This window comes from Diabrotica virgifera, chromosome 7 (genome assembly GCF_917563875.1).
Source record: "Diabrotica virgifera virgifera chromosome 7, PGI_DIABVI_V3a".
In the NCBI taxonomy this organism is placed as follows: domain Eukaryota; kingdom Metazoa; phylum Arthropoda; class Insecta; order Coleoptera; family Chrysomelidae; genus Diabrotica; species Diabrotica virgifera.
The window spans coordinates 133,778,663-133,802,322 of NC_065449.1; the positions used below are offsets into that span (position 1 = coordinate 133,778,663).

The 23,660-nt window shown below is 31.5% G+C and overlaps 2 protein-coding genes across 5 annotated transcripts in view; both read right to left on the bottom strand.

Annotated features, from left to right (window-relative positions):
* Window positions 1-23,660, bottom strand: part of LOC126888763 (activated Cdc42 kinase-like) — a 1,045,651-nt gene that overhangs the window by 86,694 nt on the left and 935,297 nt on the right. The gene's annotated exons all lie outside the window — the stretch shown is intronic.
* LOC126888765 (uncharacterized) lies at window positions 19,734-21,675 on the bottom strand. The gene is made up of 2 exons (XM_050657149.1): window positions 20,222-21,675; window positions 19,734-20,162 (listed from the first exon to the last, which is right to left on the bottom strand). Exons 1-2 carry the CDS (start codon window positions 20,490-20,492, stop codon window positions 19,990-19,992), a joined length of 444 nt encoding a protein of 147 aa, XP_050513106.1. The 5' UTR covers window positions 20,493-21,675; the 3' UTR covers window positions 19,734-19,989.

Below are 23,660 nucleotides of genomic sequence, written 5' to 3' on the forward strand. Positions count from 1 at the left end.
TAAAATAAATATCAATCATATTATCATAAATAACACAGGTTTACAAAAAAAAAAACTAAATTTCGGACAATTTGACGAAACCATATGACAAGGGGGTTTTTGGGGTGGCTAATCACAAATCCGGGGTCTGCTCACCTCTATCGCGTCAGGTAAAGGTCATTTCAAGGTCAAATCAAGATAAATCGACAGTCGCTCTGAAAAAGTATATTAGGGGGTTCTTGGGGTCGCTGAAGACGAATCCGGAGTCCGCTGACCTCTATCTCGTCTAGTTCAGCGTCATTTTAAGGTCAAATCAACATAAATTGACACCATTGCTCTGAAAGTATAGGGAGTTTTGGGGTCGCTGATCATGAAAACTGCGATCCGTTGAGCTCTACCACGTCATGTAAAGGTCATTTCAAGTTCAAATCAGGAGGAGTTAACAAAATTGTGGTTGAGCTCAACGGGCCCCAGTTTTGTGATAAGGGACCCCAAAAACACCCTAATATACTTTTCACAGCGATTGTGTTGATTTATCTTGATTTGACCTCGAAATGACCTTCAGCTAGACGTGATAGAGGTCAGCGGATCCTGGATTCGTTATAAGCGACCCCAAAAACTTCCTAATATACTTTTTCAGAGCGACTGTCGATTTATCTTGATTTGTCCTTGAAATGACCTTTACCTGACGTGATAGAGGTTAGCGAACCCCGGATTCGTAACCAGCGACCCCAAAAACCCCCCTAGTCATATGGTTTCGTCAAATAGTCCGAAATGTATTTTTTTGTAAACCTGTATAATCAAAAGAATATCAATCTTTTAATTTAAATAGACAACTTTAAAACACAGACAACTGTATTCACAGTAAAAGTTCCAAAAGATCACACATTACGCTCAAAATAGGAGGTAAATCTAGCAGACGAGTCGTTGTGACTTCCAAAATATGACAACACCGCTGGAAGTGACAACGCGTCTTGAACTACCCTTTATATGGAAGCCATAACGTATGCTGTACGCTTCGGTATATACGTATATATATACAAAATTTATTTTGGTAAATCCTTTCCCCTCAATAGGTAGACCCATTTTATAAGCCCCCCTTTTACCAAATACACAATTTTTAAAAAATAATTCCTAGTAGAAAAGGTGGAAGTCGGACAGCCTCTTCTGTATACCGGAAGTCACAACTTAACGTGCATCAATATATATATATATATATATATATGTATATATATATATATATATATATATATACATATGTATATATATATATATATATATATATATATATATATATATATATGTATGCCTATATATATATATATATATATATATATATATATATATATATATATATATATATGTATGCCTATATATATATATATATATATATATATATATATATTGATGCACGTTAAGTTGTGACTTCCGGTATACAGAAGAGGCTGTCCGACTTCCACCTTTTCTACTAGGAATTATTTTTTAAAAATTGTGTATTTGGTAAAAGGGGGGCTTATAAAATGGGTCTACCTATTGAGGGGAAAGGATTTACCAAAATAAATTTTGTATATATATACGTATATACCGAAGCGTACAGCATACGTTATGGCTTCCATATATAGGGTAGTTCAAGGCGCGTTGTCACTTCCGGCGGTGTTGTCATATTTTGGAAGTCACAACGACTCGTCTGCTAGATTTACCTCCTATTTTGAGCGTAATGTGTGATCTTTTGAAACTTTTACTGTGAATACAGTTGTCTGTGTTTTAAAGTTGTCTATTTAAATTAAAATATTGATATTCTTTTGATTATACAGGTTTACAAAAAAAATACATTTCGGACTATTTGACGAAACCATATGAGTAGGGGGGTTTTTGGGGTCGCTGGTTACGAATCCGGGGTTCGCTAACCTCTATCACGTCAGGTAAAGGTTATTTCAAGGACAAATCAAGATAAATCGACAGTCGCTCTGAAAAAGAATATTAGGAGGGTTTTGGGGTCGCTTATAACGAATCCCGGATCCGCTGACCTCTATCACGTGTAGCTGAAGGTCATTTCGAGGTCAAATCAAGATAAATCAACACAATCGCTGTGAAAAAGTATATTAGGGTGTTTTTGGGGTCCCTGATCACAAAACTGGGGCCCGTTGAGCTCAACCACGTCAGGTAAAGGCCATTTCAAGGTCAAATCAATTTTGTTAACTCCTCCTGACTTGAACTTGAAATGACCTTTACATGACGTAGTAGAGCTCAACGGACCGCAGTTTTCATGATCAGCGACCCCAAAACTCCCTATACTTTCAGAGCAATTGTGTCAATTTATGTTGATTTGACCTTAAAATGACGTTGAACTAGACGAGATAGAGGTCAGCGGACTCCGGATTCATCTTCAGCGACCCCAAGAACCCCCTAATATACTTTTTCAGAGCGACTGTCGATTTATCTTGATTTGACCTTGAAATGACCTTTACCTGACGCGATAGAGGTGAGCAGACCCCGGATTTGTGATCAGCCACTCCAAAAACCCCCTTGTCATATGGTTTCGTCAAATTGTCCGAAATTTAGTTTTTTTTTGTAAACCTGTGTTATTTATGATATGATTGATATTTATTTTAACAAAAATACTAATATATTATTATTGCTGTAAAATGGATTTATTGGAATTAATTAAAAAAGTGTTAATAGTAAGTCATTTATTTATGAAAATTATATCAAAAATGTTAATAAATAAATTTGAACTTATAGAAAATTTTAATATTTTAGATTTTATTACAGGCACCGTCCTTTTAATTTTTGATGTACCAATAATAATATGTAATAAAAAATTAAATGGCTAAACCCTCCAGGTGGGGATTACCCGCTAAAAAGCTATCTAGATCCATCTTTTTCGAGCAGATTTTTCCCAATCTGCTACTCGATACTATTGATTATGCTTCTCCATTTCTTTCTATCCTCTTTTGTTTTTCTGCTAGTCTCTAATTCCTGCCCTATATAAATCTTCCTTTAATTCCTGTAACCATTTATTCTAGTTCCTCCGCGTCTCATTCTAACTCCGGGTCTCCATTGTAAAATTGAGTTTATAGTTGTTGCGCTACCTGCTCTCCATATATGCCCCAACAATCCAACTCTGTGCCCAAATCTGAAAATCTGGAATAATATCTACCCGGGTCGAAACATTTTTTTTTTAATATATGAAAATAGTTATTTATGAAACGGAGTGAGTGCTATACATCGCGTAAGTTCGCAAAAAGTACTTCACGCACAATTTCATACAATATTTTATCTACGATAAACAAATAAAAATACTGTAACTCTTCGTCACTGGAATTCATTTCTATTCTACAATTCTTAGAACTGTGACATATAAAAATTCTAATTTCTTTCAAACCACAAAACTGTCAAATTTTTTTTTTGTAATTTATTGCTCATTATGTCATCACCTCTCTTGTGCTCTGCACAAGAGATCTAAGGTTAGAGCTAAGAATAAGGTTGGCTAGGTGCTACGTTTTCTCGACTCTGTTTTACGGAATGGAAGCTTGGACCTTGAATGCGGCATCAATGAAAAAACTGGAATCATTCGAGATGTGGGTATATAGAAGAATTCTAAAAATATCATGGACAGAACACGTCACAAACAAAGAGGTTCTGAGAAAGGTGAATAAAGAAATGGAAGTCTTAAATACAATTAAAACCAGAAAATTGGAATATCTCGGACATATTACACGTGGAGAGAGATACAACTTGCTCCAACTCATTATGCAGGGAAAGATTCAAGGAAAAAGAAGCATAGGGAGACGCAGAATATCGTGGTTGCGCAACCTGAGAGAATGGTACGGATGTACATCAAACGAACTTTTCAGAGCAGCCGTCTCCAAGGTCCGAATAGCTATGATGATTGCCGACCTCCTTCGCGGAGATGGCACTTGAAGAAAAAGAAGATGTCATCACCATGAAACGCGAAAGTTAAGAAAGAATATTTAATTATATGAAAGTGTGTCAAAAACAGTGAGAAAAAGTAAATCCCATTTAAAATACATTGTTACTTCATGCTTACTTTAAAGCACTGCTATCTATAATGACAGTTTTTACAAACTAAAAATTTATATATTATAATATGACATAGAGTAGATAAAAGTAATTTATTAATTATTAATTGATTATAGTCAGAAGAAAATTAGATCATGCACCCCTTGTTTTTTATAATTGTTAACATACTAAATTACATATCCAATAATTATTGTTATCCATTAAATATATCGATGCAGATCGGCCTTATATCGGATCCTCTTCTATTAGTCCGTTCGCTGACGGTAAAATATTGCAAAACCCATAAATTTTAAAAAACCACTTAAGATTGACATGAAATTTGGCATACACATAGGTAACATATCAAAGAAGAAAATTGATATTGTGCCGATGTTTTCTTTTGCCAAGCAGACATTCCGTTAACATTTTTAGTCACAACATAATATCAATGTTAAAGTATTATTAGAGCAACGCGTTATGGTGTCACATTTCTTTTAATGACCGACACACAAAATATTTTAATGACGGATCCCACACTAGAACCAGATTTTTATTACCTACTGCTGATAAGTTAAAGAGTTATTAAATATCACTCGTTGTCATCTCTGTGTTAATTTGAAATAATAAAATATAAATATTGTAGTTTTGTATTCTAAAATATTTGGAAAAAATATCTATGTATTTTTTTTTTCATTTAGGTACACATCATTTTAAGGGATTGTCCGGAAGAGTACAGGCTCAGTATATCGGCAAATAAATTTTGTTTTAAATACCGTCCGTATAGCGGAGGTGCTCGTTGGGGATAGGCGCAAAATCTTAGTCCAGTGCTAATTAAATGCATTAATTTTTTTCGAATTCTGAGAAAACTAATAAGTATTTTTGAAAAATTTAAACGCAGAATGGAAGCTTACATTATTACCGAGGGCAGAAAGTCCCTGAAAACTTATATAATGTTTATTTTAATAACTTATATACCTAATATATGTTTATTTTAATAAAGATAATGGGATGAAAAAACAAGAGAAAAGTTAGTGTGATTTTTAATTTCGAATATTTCATTCAAAAGAAACTTTTTTTAATTCTAAGGGACTTTCGGTCCCCCGTAATAATGTTATCTTTCATTCTGGGTGTATGTTTTAAAAAATATTTATTAGTTTTCTCAGGATTCGAAAAAAATAAATGTATTTAAATAGCATTGGACAGAGATTTTGCGCCTACCCCCTTCAGAGAGAGTTTACTGTATTTTATATTATTACTAGAATTTATTACTTTAAACTTTTTATCGCTCTTGATTCATTTTATCGTGTATTTAATTCCATTCAATTGTAATTGTACATTCAATTTTTTTGTAATTTTTACACGTTTTATTACTTTCGAAATAACAATAACTATAAAATCGATTTTTCAGCCTACTTGTGTCAAAAAAATACACAATTTTCGGAAATTTCGTTAAATGAGAACATTTACCTACATTTCTTGTATTTAAGCTTTTAATAAGATTTTTAAAAATAATTTAGATTATTTAATAGATACATTCACCGGCACGAAAAACGGGCACCCCAAAAAATGGGTCATTTTTGATGGCTCGTATCTCCTAAACCTATTCTCCGATTTAAGTATTTCTTTAATATGTTATAGCCTTATTCTTTAACTATATCGCTGTAATAATATTGTTTCTAGACAGGTAAATTATCATTGTATACTGGGCGTACCAATCAAACTGGTTTTTTTTTTCAATTTTCACAACACTCTGTGGAATATTCTAGCCTTTATACAATATTGAAATTAAAACCCAACTATAGCCCCAGGTTTTCTTAATGTTCTGTTTGTTATTCATTCGCTTATGTTGGATAATAAAAAAGTTAGGGACTTTAACAATTAAACATGTTCTTTATCAATACATGGTGTTTCTAAATAAGTGCGACAAACTTTAAGGGGTAATTCTGCATGAAAAAATAATGATCGTTTACTTGATAAAGCTATGTGCGCAAATGCTTGCAAATATAAAATTATTTTGCCAAACGATCATTATTTTTTCATGCAGAAATTAACCCTTAAAATTTGTCGCACTTATATTTAGAAACACCTGTATCGATAAAGAACATGGCTAGTTGTTAAAGTCCTTAACTTTTTTATTATCCAACGTAAGCGAATGAATAAAAAAACAGAATGTTAATAAAACCTGGAGCTATAGTTAGGCTTTAATTTAAATATTTTATAAAGGCTAGAATATTCCACAGGGTGTTGTGAAAATTGAGAAAAAAACCCAGTTTGATTGGTACACCCGGTATACAATGAAAATTTACCTGTCTATCAACAATGTTATCATAGCTATATTGTTAAATAATAAGGCTATAACATATTAAAAACATTACTTAAATCGGACCAAAGGTTTCGGAGATACGAGACATCAAAAATTACCCATTTTTTTAGGGTGCCCGTTTTTCGTGCCGGTGAGTGTAGATTAAATTAGAAGTTCATTGTAAAAAAGGAAGTAAACAAAAACACGAGAAAAATGAATTTATATAAGTAAATAGGTAAGTAAATATTATAGATTGAAATAAGTACAGAAAATATATAATTATAGAGATATATAATCACTTATTGTACCTTCATTTAAGGCTAACTTTAAAAATAAAGCAGATCTGCTATTATTCATGTTTAAAAACAAAAGGCACACAAAACACTAAGTACGATTAGGACCGCGAATCTACAACAGATAAATGTCTGGAAACCGTTACACAGGGTTGCCAAAAAACGGAAGTCACACCGAGCGGTGTGGTATACGGAAGACGCTACGCGTTGTGTACATAACCTGTATAGTAGCACGGGAGCGACACTAGCGCTGGTGATATACCGTCGAACTAAAATCTGATCTTATGAGTATGTTAGATACGATATGACTTCCAGCGAAATTTTTAATATAAGCCTTCTGATACCATCTAGTAGCCAAATTCGTAAAAATATAGGCAAAACGTTGTGACTTCCGAAATCGGAAGTCATAACGGTATATATGAAGTAACAACGTATTACGAGAATCTACTTTGGAAGTCACATGGATACATGTATCAATATATATATATATATATATATATATATATATATATATATATATAAAGTAATAATATATATATATATATATATATATATATATATATATATATATATATATATATATATATATAAGAAGACAAGAAGTCTTTGCTGACAGTAAATAGAAAGAAACCATCGACATTCCCAATACTAACGTGGCTTACATGACGCTGCCATATACCAGTGAGATTGCACCGAAGTTGACTCGACTGTTTAAGCCGTTTGAAAACATCAAACTTGCGTTTAGGACTGCCCTCACAGTCAATAGGGTTTTCTCGAACGTCAAGGAAAAGACACCAGTGCTTTCTAAAACTGATACGGTCTACAGCCTTCCTTGTTTAAATTGCAATCAAATATACATCGGACAAACATCAAGAAGACTAAAAGACAGAATAACGTCACATAGGTCAGACTGTAGATTGTACCCGGATAGAAGTGCACTGGGCGAACATTCTTTCAATAATGACCACCGAATTGATTATAACAACGTGAGGGTATTGGACCGTGAGTCACATGCGGCTAAGAGGCTATTTTTGGAAATGGTCCACATAAACAAAAATCCAAATTCGATGAACCATCGTACTGATATAGGCCACCTCAATGAAATGTTTTCCTACTTACTCTATTTAGATAATCGTGAGTCATCTCCTAACTCCCATTCTAGAGACTCTGAACTGTCATCAACATTATAATTTGTACAAATAATTTTAAATTCAATTTTAATCAATATTGTTGTTACTCAATTTAACCGCAATTTTAACAAATTTTAATTCTATATGTTGTGTATGTCAATTTTTTAAAATTCTTAGCCTAATTTAATTTTATAATCGTTTTATGATAGTGTCTTACTATTATTTATAAATTTTAATATTATTTTATATTTACCATTGACCCTTAATGTTCTTTTACTCTTCTTTTTTAAAAAGTCTTGTTGATATTTCAAATGTCATGCCAAACCCGTCACCGGGTGATACTTCATAACAACTTAACCTTTGCTCATTGGTCGTTCCTGCAATGGTGATATAATACAAACCACCCCGCTTATTAAATTAAATTTTGTTGGATTCGAGGCATCGGCATGACCATTGATCAAGTTGCATCTCATTTCTCCTCAATGACATCACATTTGAAATATCCTCAATAAGTTTGTAAGTACTATTTATTTATACATGTTTTCATATTCTTTTACATAGAAAAAATATCATTGTAGCACCCTGATGATGGTTATAATCATAACCGAAAGCTTGGATTAAAGAAACTTGAAAGAGTACACTTTTCATTTGCTGCATAACCCAATATCCTAAATTTCTTTCTATATATATATATATATATATATATATATATATATATATATATATATATATATATATATATATATATATATATATACAGAGTGGGCCAAATAAAAGGAGCCACCCCGATATTTGGCAGTATTTATTGGATTTTAAGAAAATAAAAAAACAGGTCAATTTTTGATCTACGGGGGACACATTTTTACGGTACAAACATCTGTCATTTGTCAGCTCCCTCCCTTCCACTTCCCCCACCCCTTATTTTTAAATAGGGAATATGGGGCGTGTGTTAGCTCATTTGAAAGGTTATTCAATTCTCTATTCAGTAATATCAACATTGACATAAAAATTTATACAGGGTGTACAAGAAAAATTATTTTAAATTAAATTAATTGACACAAAAAGAAGAATATATGTAATTTATTTAACTCAGAATACTTCTACTGCTGATAAAAAACAGAAAACAATGTTTATTTGATAAATAAACACTGTTGCTTAAATTCAATATTCAACATACCAAGAGGCAAAAAGGTGGAAGCTTGAACATTAAAATTAAGCAAAAAGCAGTGTCTATTTATCAAAAAACATTTTTTTTTCTGCTTTCTGTCAGCAGTAGAATGTATTCTGAGTTAAATAAATTACATACATTCTTCTTTTTGTGTCAATTAATTTAATTCAAAATAATTTTTCTTGGACACCCTGTATACATTTTTAAGTCGATGTTGATATTACTGAATAGAGAATTGAATAACCTTTCAAATGAGCTAGCACATGACCCCTATTCCCTATTTAAAAATAAGGGGTGGGGAAGTGGAATGGAGGGAGTTGACAAATGACAGATGTTTGTATCGTAAAAATGTGTCCCCCTTAGATCAAAAATTGACCTGTTTTTTTATTTTCTTAAAATCTAATAAATAGTGCCAAATATCGGGGTGGCTCCTTTTATTTGGCCCACTCTGTATATATATATATATATATATATATATATATATATATATATATATATATATATATATATATATATATATATATATATATAAATCTGTAGGAAATATCAGGAATGTGGTCTATAATAAAAAATCTTTATTTTTTCTAAAAACTCAATATTTCGCACATTTTTTTGATGGCTTCTTCAGGAGTATACTGTAACAACAATTTTAACAACTTACAAAGACGTACAAACTAGATTTTAAAATACTTACAGAAAGTTAAAAGATTTCACAAATAAATAACATTGACATTAAAATAAAAATTGTTACTGTCATATATTAAAATGCATCTTAAAATTAATATAAGGAAAGGTCTGAAGCACGTTCGTTACAGTAATAAGACAAAACACATAAAATGACTCAAACGCAAAAAATAACAACAAAAGAACAATTAGAGGAATACTATTACTTTAATTATTAAGGTTAGTTGTTTATTAAGGCGAGTGTTAACTTAATGATTACTGTAAATTTTATTCAATATATTACAATATATGTTACTTAACTGTCCAGTGTCTGTTTTGTAATTTAAAGTTTTTTTATTTTTGTTAATGTGATACATCTCCAGAAATAACAAAAATAAAAAAACTTTAAATTACAAAACAGACACTGGACAGTTAAGTAACATATATTGTAATATATTGAATAAAATTTACAGTAATCATTAAGTTAACACTCGCCTTAATAAACAACTAACCTTAATAATTAAAGTAATAGTATTCCTCTAATTGTTCTTTTGTTGTTATTTTTTGCGTTTGAGTCATTTTATGTGTTTTGTCTTATTACTGTAACGAACGTGCTTCAGACCTTTCCTTATATTAATTTTAAGATGCATTTTAATATATGACAGTAACAATTTTTATTTTAATGTCAATGTTATTTATTTGTGAAATCTTTTAACTTTCTGTAAGTATTTTAAAATCTAGTTTGTACGTCTTTGTAAGTTGTTAAAATTGTTGTTACAGTATACTCCTGAAGAAGCCATCAAAAAAATGTGCGAAATATTGAGTTTTTAGAAAAAATAAAGATTTTTTATTATAGACCACATTCCTGATATTTCCTACAGATTTATTTATTGTTTTTGGTCGAAATAATAACTTTGAATATATATATATATATATATATATATATATATATATATATATATATATATATATATATATATATATATAGTTATTTTTTTTTATATCTTATCGACCGTTTAATGAGTAAAAAAGGTGTTATTTATCAGGTTATGCGGTCAAAAAATGAAAACGATTCTATTTTCTTGAAAACTCTATATTTCGCCAGTGGTTATTGGCTTCCTCAGGAGTACACTAAAATTTTAATTAAAAATAATAAATAATTGAAAAATACTTACAAATAAATCAAAAACTTACAGAGCGAAATCGTTAAGATAAATGCCAACACATTATAGGATTAAATTTTGAAGAACTATTAACTATTTTGTTGATATTATCGTTTTAATTTTTATTTAGAGGTAAACTTATGTAATTATTTTTTTTTGACGTTATTATGAAGTTTTCAAAATATTGCAATAGATATTACTAAGGTTACTCGTGTCAGTTTTATAGTTATTTATATATATATATATATATATATATATATATATATATATATATATATATATATATATATATATATATATATATATACAGGGTGGTTCATCTTATTCGCCTCGGTCTCTGTACGGAAAACCACTTGATATTTTAAAAAAATTTCTTCACAAAAATATACACGGCCTTTAATACTATAATATAAAAATAATGAGAATTATACAGGTTGTTCCAAAAAAGAGTGGTATATCAAAGTTATATTTTTTCTTATGGAATGCCCTATATCTGATGACATTATTGAATTGATCTTAAAAAATAAGCTATACTTTCATAAGGGTTCCCTATACCTAAATACAGGGTGTTTTGATTTATTTCGATTTTTATAAAAATGTAAGGTTTTAGAAAAAAATAAATATCTACGAATCTAAGAATCAGTAACAAATTCTTTCTTGGATCTTAATAACAGACTATTTAGCATACTTAAACAGATGCTTATTGCAACAAAATTTCTTATAGGGTGGTCAAAATATGAGATTGTTCTACTAACAAATTCAAGCTGTAGTAACTTACTTATTTTAAATGGAACACCCTGTATATTACTAGTCTATCGCGTAGAAAATTTACTTAGCTTTCAATTTGTATTAGGGTTTCCTATACCTATCTTTTTACAGGGTGGTCAAAATATTAGATTGTTCTATTAACAAATTCAAGCTGTAATAACTTACTTATTTTAAATGAAACACCCTGATCTTACTAGTCTATCGCGTGTAAAATTTACTTAGCTTTCAATTTTTATTAGGGTTTCCTATACCTATCTCCATTCATTTTTTAAATATTTAAAGATTTCCTAATTTGTAAGCTTTAAAAATTAGAATTAAGTACCTAGGTCGTGGTTATGTACAACACCTCACCAACACCGACAATATACTTAAATATCTTAGTCAAGATAGTTTCATTAATAAAATTCACATTTTTACCATTTAATCACACAGAGTGTTCTTATTTCAAATGACATACTCGATATTCTATTCTTTATAATGGAAGATATTTAAAATATCTTCAATTCCATGTAAACATTCTCAATACACATGTCATTCTGTAAATATAAATTCCCATGTTATTCTGTAAATACCCATTTTTCATAATTTTTGTACAATATGCTCGTTTTCGTCAAAGTAGCCATTGCATTTAATTGTTTGTAATTGCGATTCAAAGATTCAAACAAAAAGTGGTGTTCTTAAATTTACTTAATAACCGTTGGATTAAGATATGGAAAATACTTATACGGAATGAAATATAATTTAAATCTCTTCCAGAATACGGCATCTAATATAGGGTATGCAGTTTAATATAAACATCTTATTCAATGTCATTTGTAGGCCAAAATCAACTAAAATAATACAACACTCTGTGTGATTACATGATAACAATAAAAATTTTATTAATGACAGTATCTTAAGTATATTGCCGGTGTTGGTGATGTGTTGTACATAAACAGGACATAGGTACTTAATTCTACTTTTTAAAGCTTACAAATTAGGAATTCTTTAAATATTTAAAAAATGAAGGGAGGTGGGTATAGGAAACCCTAATAAGAATTGAAAGCTAAGTAAATTTTCCACGCGATAGACTAGCAAGATACAGGGTGTTCCATTTAAAATAAGTAAGTTATTACAGCTTGAATTTGTTAATAGAACAATCTAATATTTTGACCACCCTGTAAAAAGATAGGTATAGGAAACCCTAATACAAATTGAAAGCTAAGTAAATTTTCTACGCGATAAACTAGTAATATACAGGGTGTTCCATTTAAAATAAGTAAGTTATTACAGCTTGAATTTGTTAATAGAACAATCTCATATTTTGACCACCCTGTAAAAAATTTTGTTCCAATAAGCATCTGTTTAAGTATGCTAAATAGTCTATTATTAAGATCCAAGAAAGAATTTGTTACTGCTTCTTAGATTCGTAGATATTTATTTTTTTCTAAAACCTTACATTTTTATAAAAATCGAAATAAATCAAAACACCCCGTATTTAGGTATAGGGAACCCTTATGAAAGTATAGCTTATTTTTTAAGGTCAATTCAATAATGTCATCAGATATAAGGCATTCCATAAGAAAAAATATAACTTTGATATACCACTCTTTTTTGGAACACCCTGTATAATTCACATTATTTTATTTTGTAGTATTAAAGGCCCTGTATATTTCTTAGAAGAAATTTTTTTAAAATATCAAGTGGTTTTCCGTACAGAGACCGAGGCGAATAAGATGAACCACCCTGTATATATAGAGAGAGAGAGTCTATAAAGTGGAATAAATTCAATATCTCAAATACTAATTGTTTTTTTGGAAAATGCTCAGACCCGTCGATTAGTATTTCAAATTGTCCTTTTTGACATTCAATAAAAATGTATACAGGGTGTCCCAATTTAGAGATATGACGTCATCGTCGATTTTCTTAAATGGCAACACTGTCATTTTGATAGCTAATTTGATAGGGTTTGTAAAGTTATACATAACTGCAAAATATCAAATTTTTATTCTCTACCATTCACAAGATAATAGAAAATAACAAAGTTATATCCGTAATTTGGAATATATTCAATAATTAAAATACTAACTGTTTTTTTGAAAAATGCTCAGACCCGTCGATTAGTATATCAAATTGTTATTTTTGACATATAATAATAATGTATACAGGGTGTCCCAATTTAGAGATATGACGTCATCGTTGATTTTCTTAAATGGCAACACTATCATTTTGATAGCTATTTTGATAGCGTGTGTAAAGTTATACACATCTGAAAAATTTCAAAATTTTATTCCCTACCATTTACAAGATAATAAAAAATAACAAAGTTATGAAGAACAAGAAGTAATCAAATAATAATTGAATTTATTTATTTCAATTAAGCAAATGCTCATAACGTTGCCCATTGACAATTTGACAATAATTGAGGGCAACATTATGAGTTTTTGCTTAATTTATTGAAATAATTAAATTCAATTATTAGTTGATTACTTCTTTTTCATAACTTTGTTATTTTTTATTATCATCTAAATGGTAGAGAATACAAATTTGAAATTTTGCAGTTGTGTATAACTTTACACACCCTATCAAAATAGCTATCAAAATGACAGTGTTGCCATTTAAGAAAATCAACGATGACGTCATATCTCTAAATTGGGACACCCTGTATACATTATTATTATATGTCAAAAAGGACAATTTGATATACTAATCGACGGGTCTGAGCATTTTTCAAAAAAACAGTTAGTATTTTAATTATTGAATATATTCCAAATTACAGATATAACTTTGTTATTTTCTATTATCTTGTAAATGGTAGAGAATAAAAATTTGATATTTTGCAGTTATGTATAACTTTACAAACCCTATCAAATTAGCTATCAAAATGACAGTGTTGCCATTTAAGAAAATCGACGATGACGTCATATCTCTAAATTGGGACACCCTGTATACATTATTATTGAATGTCAAAAAGGACAATTTGAAATACTAATCGACGGGTCTGAGCATTTTCCAAAAAACAATTAGTATTTGAGATATTGAATTTATTCCACTTTACAGACTCTCTCTGTATATATATGAAAGAATGGCGATTGCGATTTCTTCTGTACACCAGAGAAATCCTTTCGTTTATTTCATATAGATGTCGTACCTAGTGTACTGAAGTCTGGTATTTTATTATTACCAGGAAGGCCCCATGCATTTTATTCCTCTTCGACCACTTCATCTAGGTGTTCCTGACGAGCGGTTGACATAACCTGCGAAACACGTCGTGTAGAATACCGGTGGTGGTCGAAGTGTAATAAAATGCAATCGCCATTCTTTCATATTATCACGGTTTCTCCGTTATTGAGGAATGCGTAGCGAATAACGTGGCTTTGTAGACAAATCTGTGATACAAAGAGGTATCTTTTGTCGTTTCATAGTCTTTTATCAAGACTTTGAATTCACATGGTCACGGCCGCTACGGAAAGGATTTCTTCTGTACACCAGAGAAATCCTTTCGTTTATTTCATATAGATGTCGTACCTAGTGTACTGAAGTCTGGTATTTTATTATTACCAGGAAGGCCCCATGCATTTTATTCCTCTTCGACCACTTCACCTAGGTGTTCCTGACGAGCGGTTGACATAACCTGCGAAACACGTCGTGTAGAATACCGGTGGTGGTCGAAGTGTAATAAAATGCAATCGCCACTCTTTCATATTATCACGGTTTCTCCGTTATTGAGGAATGCGTAGCGAATAACGTGGCTTTGTAGACAAATCTGTGATACAAAGAGGTATCTTTTGTCGTTTCATAGTCTTTTATCAAGACTTTGAATTCACATGGTCACGGCCGCTACGGAAAGGATTTCTTCTGTACACCAGAGAAATCCTTTCGTTTATTTCATATAGATGTCGTACCTAGTGTACTGAAGTCTGGTATTTTATTATTACCAGGAAGGCCCCATGGCCTCTTCGACCACTTCATCTAGGTGTTCCTGACGAGCGGTTGACATAACCTGCGAAACACGTCGTGTAGAATACCGGTGGTGGTCGAAGTGTAATAAAATGCAATCGCCATTCTTTCATATTATCACGGTTTCTCCGTTATTGAGGAATGCGTAGCGAATAACGTGGCTTTGTAGACAAATCTGTGATACAAAGAGGTATCTTTTGTCGTTTCATAGTCTTTTATCAAGACTTTGAATTCACATGGTCACGGCCGCTACGGAAAGGATTTCTTCTGTACACCAGAGAAATCCTTTCGTTTATTTCATATATATATATATATATATATACATATATATATATATATATATATATATATATATATAAAATCAAATAGATGAAATAGAGAATGTGGAAAAATCCCCTTACGAACAATTCACACATCCACCATTTCGGGCTGGGAAAAATTTTTTGAATAGAATCAAAGATCCAAACACCAGTTCTTAGAAATGTGTTTCGCCCTCTTCAACCTCTCTGGGCTCGTCGGTAAAGACAAGAGGCTGAATATCTTTAGACACATTCTAATCAAAAAACAACATTCGAAAACATACACAACAATATATATATATATATATATATATATATTGTTATATTTCTATTTGATATGAAAATTAAATTTTGATAATTATAAACAAAATTCAATTTAATATAAAATATTTTCAATTTTCTCAACCACGGGCATATAAATTTAGAACAACCTGTATACAACAAATTGTTATATTTAATTTTAAGAAGTGATTAAACGAAACTCGGGACAATGCGCTTAGAACAAACAAAGTGAATGGAGCGTACCATTATCGCTGTTCGCGGAAGGTTCGATCATTAGCCTATGCTAAATAAAACTCAAGTGAAATCGATAATAGGTCATTATCGTTGTTCGCGGAAGGTTCGATCATTAGCTTATGCTGAATAAGACTCAGTTGAAGTAGATAATAGATCATTAAATTTTGTAATTAGTAGAAAGTAATTTTAGAATGGGAATTAACTATTTTTCTTTTGAAATCCATTAAGCATATTTAGAAAGATTAAAAATTGGTTTTGAGGAATACTGCGAATGAGAGTTGGTGGTGGAAGTTTGATTTGTGAATCTGGAAGGGATATTTAGAAAGTAGGGGAATGAATGACAAATAGAGATCAGAATGTTTTGAGCTGTCGAGAAGTGAAGTCCAGTAGTAGACGGTAGTGTACGGAGAGTGAGAAAGCCGGTGTAGTTCCGTGAGTGTGGAGTATCTATCGTGGAACGAGAGGTAGGCCAGGTTGAGAGTAAAAGAACCTCCTTGAGCCAAGAGTTCCCGGTAGCTGATTGCAGTTTCAAAAAAGGTAGAACACAGCATCACGACAGAAGCAGGAAACGAGAGCTATACGAGCTAGTTTCAAAGGAGAACATTACTGGAAGCCAGGACGAGGTTTTGATTGCAGCCAAGGATAGCAGGAAACGGGTCTTGTGTGAAGACATTCTCAGTTCACCAGAAAAAGGTCAGTCTCATTTGTTTGGACATGAATGTATGGGTTTTTCGTATTAAATACCACATTTAAAATTGAAGAAACATAATCAATAATATCAGAAAAGCTTCATCAAACTTAAATAGAATTGTTGCTAATAAATCATAATAGTTAAATGTTAATAAAAACTTTCAATTGGAAACCAAAAGGAAATAAGATTCCCATGTGTAAATGTTATGTTTAAGAATAATAAGATATAGCAAATATTAAGCAGTGATTGCCATTTAAATAAAATAAACAATATTTTGATTACAATTGTAACCCATATGTGTTATTATTTTACTCTTTTCTTTCCTATCCCGATTAGGAACCATTGAGAAATACTTAGAAGCCACGTAAGTAAGTAATTAATTTTATAAAAAGCCCTGAGATTGAAAACATATTGATATGTGATCTGGTAAATTAATTAGATTATTATTAATGCATTGATTAAATTAAATGACATAAAAATATTATCTCATATCAATAAATAAAGATCACATCAATATATATATATATATATATATATATATATATATATATATATATATATATACACCCCAGTATGTTTAACTCCTCCTTTCGAAAAGCAGCTATAAGTCGTCTCCCAGAAGGAGTGAGTATATGTACTTTTCGATTTGAGTATATCGCTTGAAACACCTTTATGATATGCAGTGTGGAAAAATATAAATAATTTTTTTTTATTATTTTTTTAATCTACTATTTTTCTCTCCTCCTTACGTTGTGCAATGTTTGAATCTTCCACGTGTATAATTACATTAACCATTTCTAACAGGTTTCGGTCTTCCTGAGTATATTTTTGTTACAAAATGCATTTAATAGATTAACCAACCTGTGTTGCCAGATTTAGAAGTTTGTCTCGCCATGGCAAAATTTTAAAAGAACTGTGACGTCATGAAATCACCTGTTTGTTCATAGTGATGCGTTTGTTTAAGTTTTATTTTTGATGTTATACCTTTGCTTTAATTTGGTTTTGTTTTGTGGTTTTTAACATTTAAATGAAATGAATACTTGTGGTGAATCTGATAATAATTATTATAAATATATTATTATCTCTGTTTTTAAAATGTTATAGGTATATTTTGTTTTAGTTTAATTGCGTTATGTACCTACTTTCGTTGATGAAAAAGTCGATTTCTAAAATAATATTAACACGTTAAGCCCCGGACCATCATGACATAATTTTTCTGTCAGACCGGAACATTTTTTTAATAATTTTGAAATAAGAATGTGTATAACTATTTATTTCTATTCTAAAATAAAAACAAAATACATTTTTTAAGTAAAAAAACAGCATGTACCAACAGGGTACACACGGTCTATTTATAATTATTTTTGTAATTTGTTTTAATGTGGACCATGTGTGCCATATTGGCTCACACCAGGAAGATAATCAAATACCTTCTCCCTAAGATATTTTAAGTTTAAAAATACAAAAACAATTTATTTTTTCAAAGAACATGTATGAATATTCACAAAACACTTAACACACATATATGCGGTATTAACGGCACATGCCGGACAAAAAGTGTATACCCTTTTGGCATTCTTCATCGCTGATGCTCTTCCTTCACGGTTCGAAAAGTTCTTGTAACATGCTGAACACCTTCCCCTTTTCTCTTTCTCGTCCAACGTATGCAGAGTTGTTAAAGAGTTTTCAGAAGTTGTTAAAGAGTTTTCAGAAGTTGTTTGAGGCATTAAAAGACTTTGAACAATCTGTTCACGGAACTCAGTAATTGAGAGATGTTTGCCAGTAACAGATTTGTAGAGAACTAAAGAGTTCACAAGTGCGGTATTTGTTAGTAATTCCACAGCCAATTTACGATACCACTTCATACTTCGTCGAACAGGGGAATTATATGCAGCCTTTTGATCCGACACATTGATAAAAGATTTTGCAGAATTATAGTCAACAATGGTCGATGGTTTGGGAACAGGTCCACGTTTTGTTTGAACATCTATCATCAAAGGAATATCCTTGGTCGTTAAAAACAAAACGTCCCGTTTATCTTTCCATTTTCCGATAACAACTTTTGTATTACTCTGTAGATACTTCATGTCACCTCTTTTTAATTTTGCATTGACTACCGCTTTGGGATTATGTTTCCTATTGAAACGTAATGTTCCGACTAAATGGGTTTTCCTATTATTTAAATCATGAGCCAAGTCAACACTCGTATAAAAATTACCAGTATATAAACTTCTGCCTGTATCTAGAAGCGGTTGCATAAGTTCCATCACCACTCTGGATGCTAACGACTTTTCAGATGGTTGCATCTCTTTTCCACCGTACACTTTAACGGCGTACGTATATCCATCTGCGACGCAAAGTTTAAACAATTTGACTCCATATTTGTGTCTTTTTCCAGGAATGTATTGCAAAAAACTAAGTCTACCACGAAATGGCACCATAGTTTCGTCAATACATAACGATTCTCTAGGAGTACACATTTTCTGAAACTTTTCATTTAGTATTTGTACAAGAGGAGAAATTTTGTAGAGTCTGTTTCCAGGTGGGCAGCTCTCGTTATCTGAAATGTGAAAGAAGTGTAATAATATTTCAAATCGACTTCTACTTATTTCACACATTTTAGAAACTTCATTTTTGTAAAGTAAATTGTTACTCCAATAATTTCTGAGTTTCGGTTTTCTGTCTAACCCCATCCAAATAATGAGAGCCAAAAATCGAAGCAATTCTTTTCTGTCAATTGGTCTCCAGTTACTCATAAGCGAATGTTTCGTTATTGACTCATTTACAATACCAGCGATTATGGTTTGTTCGGCGTATTTATTAGTTTCAGTAACCAACAAATCTTGCACTTGACGGTCGATAAACAGTAGGTAGAAATCTATTGGTTTGTGGTCTGTAAGTTTTGCGAGTTCTTCCTGATTTATTCCTGAAGTAAATGATAGTTCGAACTTATTGAGATCATCTGGATTTGGCACATCGCTCCATGTTATTTTATTTCTTGATACAACATCGTCAATAACAGCTTCCAGGCTAACGTTTGCAGATTCAGCTTTTTCTACAAAGCAAAAAAAAAGTAAACTACAAACAGAATTTGTGCATTCCTAAATAACTTACCTATCCTTCTTGTATCAGCCTCCTTTTGGATACAACTAGGACCTGCAGTTATTTTATTTCTTGATACATCGTCAATAACAGCTTCCAGGCTAACGTTTGCAGATTCAGCTTTTTCTACAAAGCAAAAAAAAAGTAAAGTACAAACCGAATTTGTGCATTCTTAAATAATTTACCTATCCTTCTTGTATCAGCCTCCTTTTGGTTAGAACTAGAACCTGCAGTAAATTCTTTGCAATTTTGTGTTTGTTTGCAAATTTTAGCTTTTTTTCTACGAGACTCATATTCACTACTGTATGAGTCTGAAGAACCATCAGTAACATTTTCATTGTACACTGGATCGGCATCAGAATCATAAAACGTACTTTCAGACATACTACTATCACTAAAGTCACTCTCCTCAGCAAGTCTGCGAAGTTCGTCTTCCGATAGTCCTTTACGGAACATTATCTTATTTTTTAGTTCCACTTTTTAACAAAAAACTGAAGAGAAAATAGTGTTAGCCTCGTTAGACGTTCGAACCGATACTGACTGAAGCATGTTAGAAATTATAACCTAACCTGTTTGTGAACACGTGGTTTAACGGACCAACCTCTGATTTTGTTTACCACAGACCGTTTACACACATTTATACATAAGAAAGCACGGCAAATGCGATCCTCGACGAGCCACGGCATTAGGAACACGACACTTCGCTGTGGCCTGATAGGTACACACGGTCCCAGATAAAACTAGAGTGTGTGCCAGTGTGGTACACATGGGGCTTAACGTGTTAATGTCTGTAAGGTGTAAATTTTGTTTATTCTTTTGTTATTTAACTCGGGTTCCGTAAATTTGAATCAATATAACAAAGATATTTTAGTAAATTATGTTATTACTTCAGCATTTGCCCTAAAACGAGTTTGGAATCTTAAAGTTATTGATAAAACATTAATTCTTCAACTAGAAAAATCCATACTTATAAAGAATGTAGGCATCTATTCTATTTATAAATATGTGTATTATAATCAGATCCTGGAAGCTCGTAAGATTCTATTAGAAAACATCATCAGTTTTTTATTCATAAGTTCTCTTTATTCTTGTGGTATGTATTTGTCATACCCCTATTGGGCTGATCCCCCCACTTTGCACAAATTAAAAAACAACTGCGATAAATTACGAGCTATATATGAGAGTTTTGTACTTGTTTTGGGATTCTATCCTCATCCATTCTTTGTACGTGACCAAACCATCTTACTTATATTTAGTTGATTTCCTCATTTATTGTATGTGTGACCTTCATTATTTCTCGTATCCTTTCATTGGTGACATGTTCTCGTCTTGATCTTCCAGAAATCCATTTCGGTGACCTCTAACATTTGTTTTGATTTTTCCTTCATATGCCATACTGTGCAGCTGTACGTTATAATGCTTTATACTACGGCATTATAGATCTATTTCTTGTTTTGATTGTTTATCTGCTTGTCCTAGAGTACTGAGTTTAAAAGCGTAATTGCTTTCCTGCCCTGAATATTCCGTTTTTAATGGCTCCGTCCAGTGTTCGTGATTTTCGTGGTTTTAGCTCCAGGTATTTATAATCGTTACATTTACTAATTGTTTCTCCTCCGTCTAGTAGCAAGTCCTGCTGCGTTCCATCGACATTCATATATTTGTCTCTTTGCTCTCTAGTCTCCATTTCCTATATTCCTCTATTAGCTTTCTTGTCATGTAACAGATATCATCGTAGTCTTGTCATCGTTGTCTTAACCCCCCAAACAACCCTTTAATTGATTCAACAAAGCGAAAAACGTTGGGAAAGATTAAAATATTTATTGTACCGCAGATATAATTCGTATAGCATATAAAGTATAAGATTAAACTCTTAAAATTCGCGCATTTTGATTATTGAGCTACAACCCCCTCTCAAGAAAACCTACTCATCTTCCAGCCTTAAGAGAGAATTGAACTTAAAATGAATAAAATTAATTATTAAACATCTAATAAATTCCTTACTTGAAAAAACTTTTAATAGAAGGACCTTTCGATTTTTTAGGAAAAAGTGAAAAATAAAACAGACGCCATTTCCACAAAAATTAAAATATTTAGTAATCCCTGTGCGACTTTTTTATTTTTGGCATAAGTAATGACATCATAAATTTTGACCTGTTTATTTATAGAGTTTTTTTTTGACACAGAACGAAATTTATGTTTCTTTGTTAGCAAATATTTTACTTGTCTTTTTTTTATTTTTGAAGGATACAAAATAACCGAGACAGAAACACTTGAAGCCTAAATTTTACTGCGAAAACCATGTAACCGGGGCCCTTTAATTAATCCTTTTAAAAAATGTATTTAAATTTAATAAAATTTTATAGCTAATAAAATTGCCTTTGAAATGGTTTTTGGATCAACCTGATATAATAAAAATTAACGGAGTTATGAAAAAAAAACAATAACATTTGCTTGGAAAAATGTTTGGAGCATAAATTTTGATGCTATCAACTTCTTCTGTAGCTCAGTTAATAGTTATTTCAAAGTACTTTGACAAGTGTTAAGTAAGTGTATGTTATAAAATGCACCGTTTTCTCGTTATTTAAGCTTGAACGCTTAGATTTGAGTAGGTACTCGCCGAAAAAAAAATATACATTAAATTAACTATTCGCTCCGTGCATGACTCCACAATTTGGCATTAAACATATACACATTTAAAATATTTGACGTTAATATGTAATATTTATTTGCCATTTTTGATTAAATTTGTTATACAGACATATAGTCTAAGATCCGAATAGGACTTAGAAATGTACCCATCTGCTTGCCGGATGAAACATTTTTTTTTATTAAATTTCATATATAGACAAACTCGACCAGCATGAGTTGTCTATCAAAATCGTGTCATAGCAATCCCTAAGGGGGAGGGCGTAGTTTTTTGCACAAAAAAAGGGCGAAAATCAACATATTTATTATTGTTAAATGATAAGCATAAAGCAAAAAATATGTCGACAGCGTTACCTCAAGGAATGTCTAAAGAAAATATATACGCAATTCCAGGTGGGTCGGTCAAGTAGTTCTTGAGTTGCAATGTCTACAGCCTTTGAAAAAAGCAGTTTTGAGGAAAAGGCGTTTAAAGTATTGTCAACTTTTATTTTCAATTTCTTTTTTGTCTGTAAAATCGTCAAATGATGTACACCGGAATATCTTTTTGAATCGCGGAGTAATTTACAAAAGAAAATGTGAACAGCTGCTGACCGTTGTTCTTACGTTCAAGCGTGCTAACGCGAACCTGCTGCAAAGCGAGCCGAAGATAGGGATATTCAACACTATCTTCCTACCTTCGACTCGGTTTGCAGTATCTTCGCGCCAGCGCGCTTGAGATTAGTGAGAAACGGTCAACAGCTGTTCTCATTTTTTTTTGTAAATTACCCCGCGATTCAAAAACATTCCGGTTTGCATCACTATATGTTTTGACAGACAAAAAAAAATTAAAATAAAAGTTGACAATACTTTAAAAGCGTTTTTCTCAAAACTGCTATTTTCAAAGACTTTAGACATTGTAACTCAAAAACCACTTGACCAACTCACCTGGAATTTTGTACATATTTTCGTTAGACATTCCTTTAGGTAACACTGTCGAGA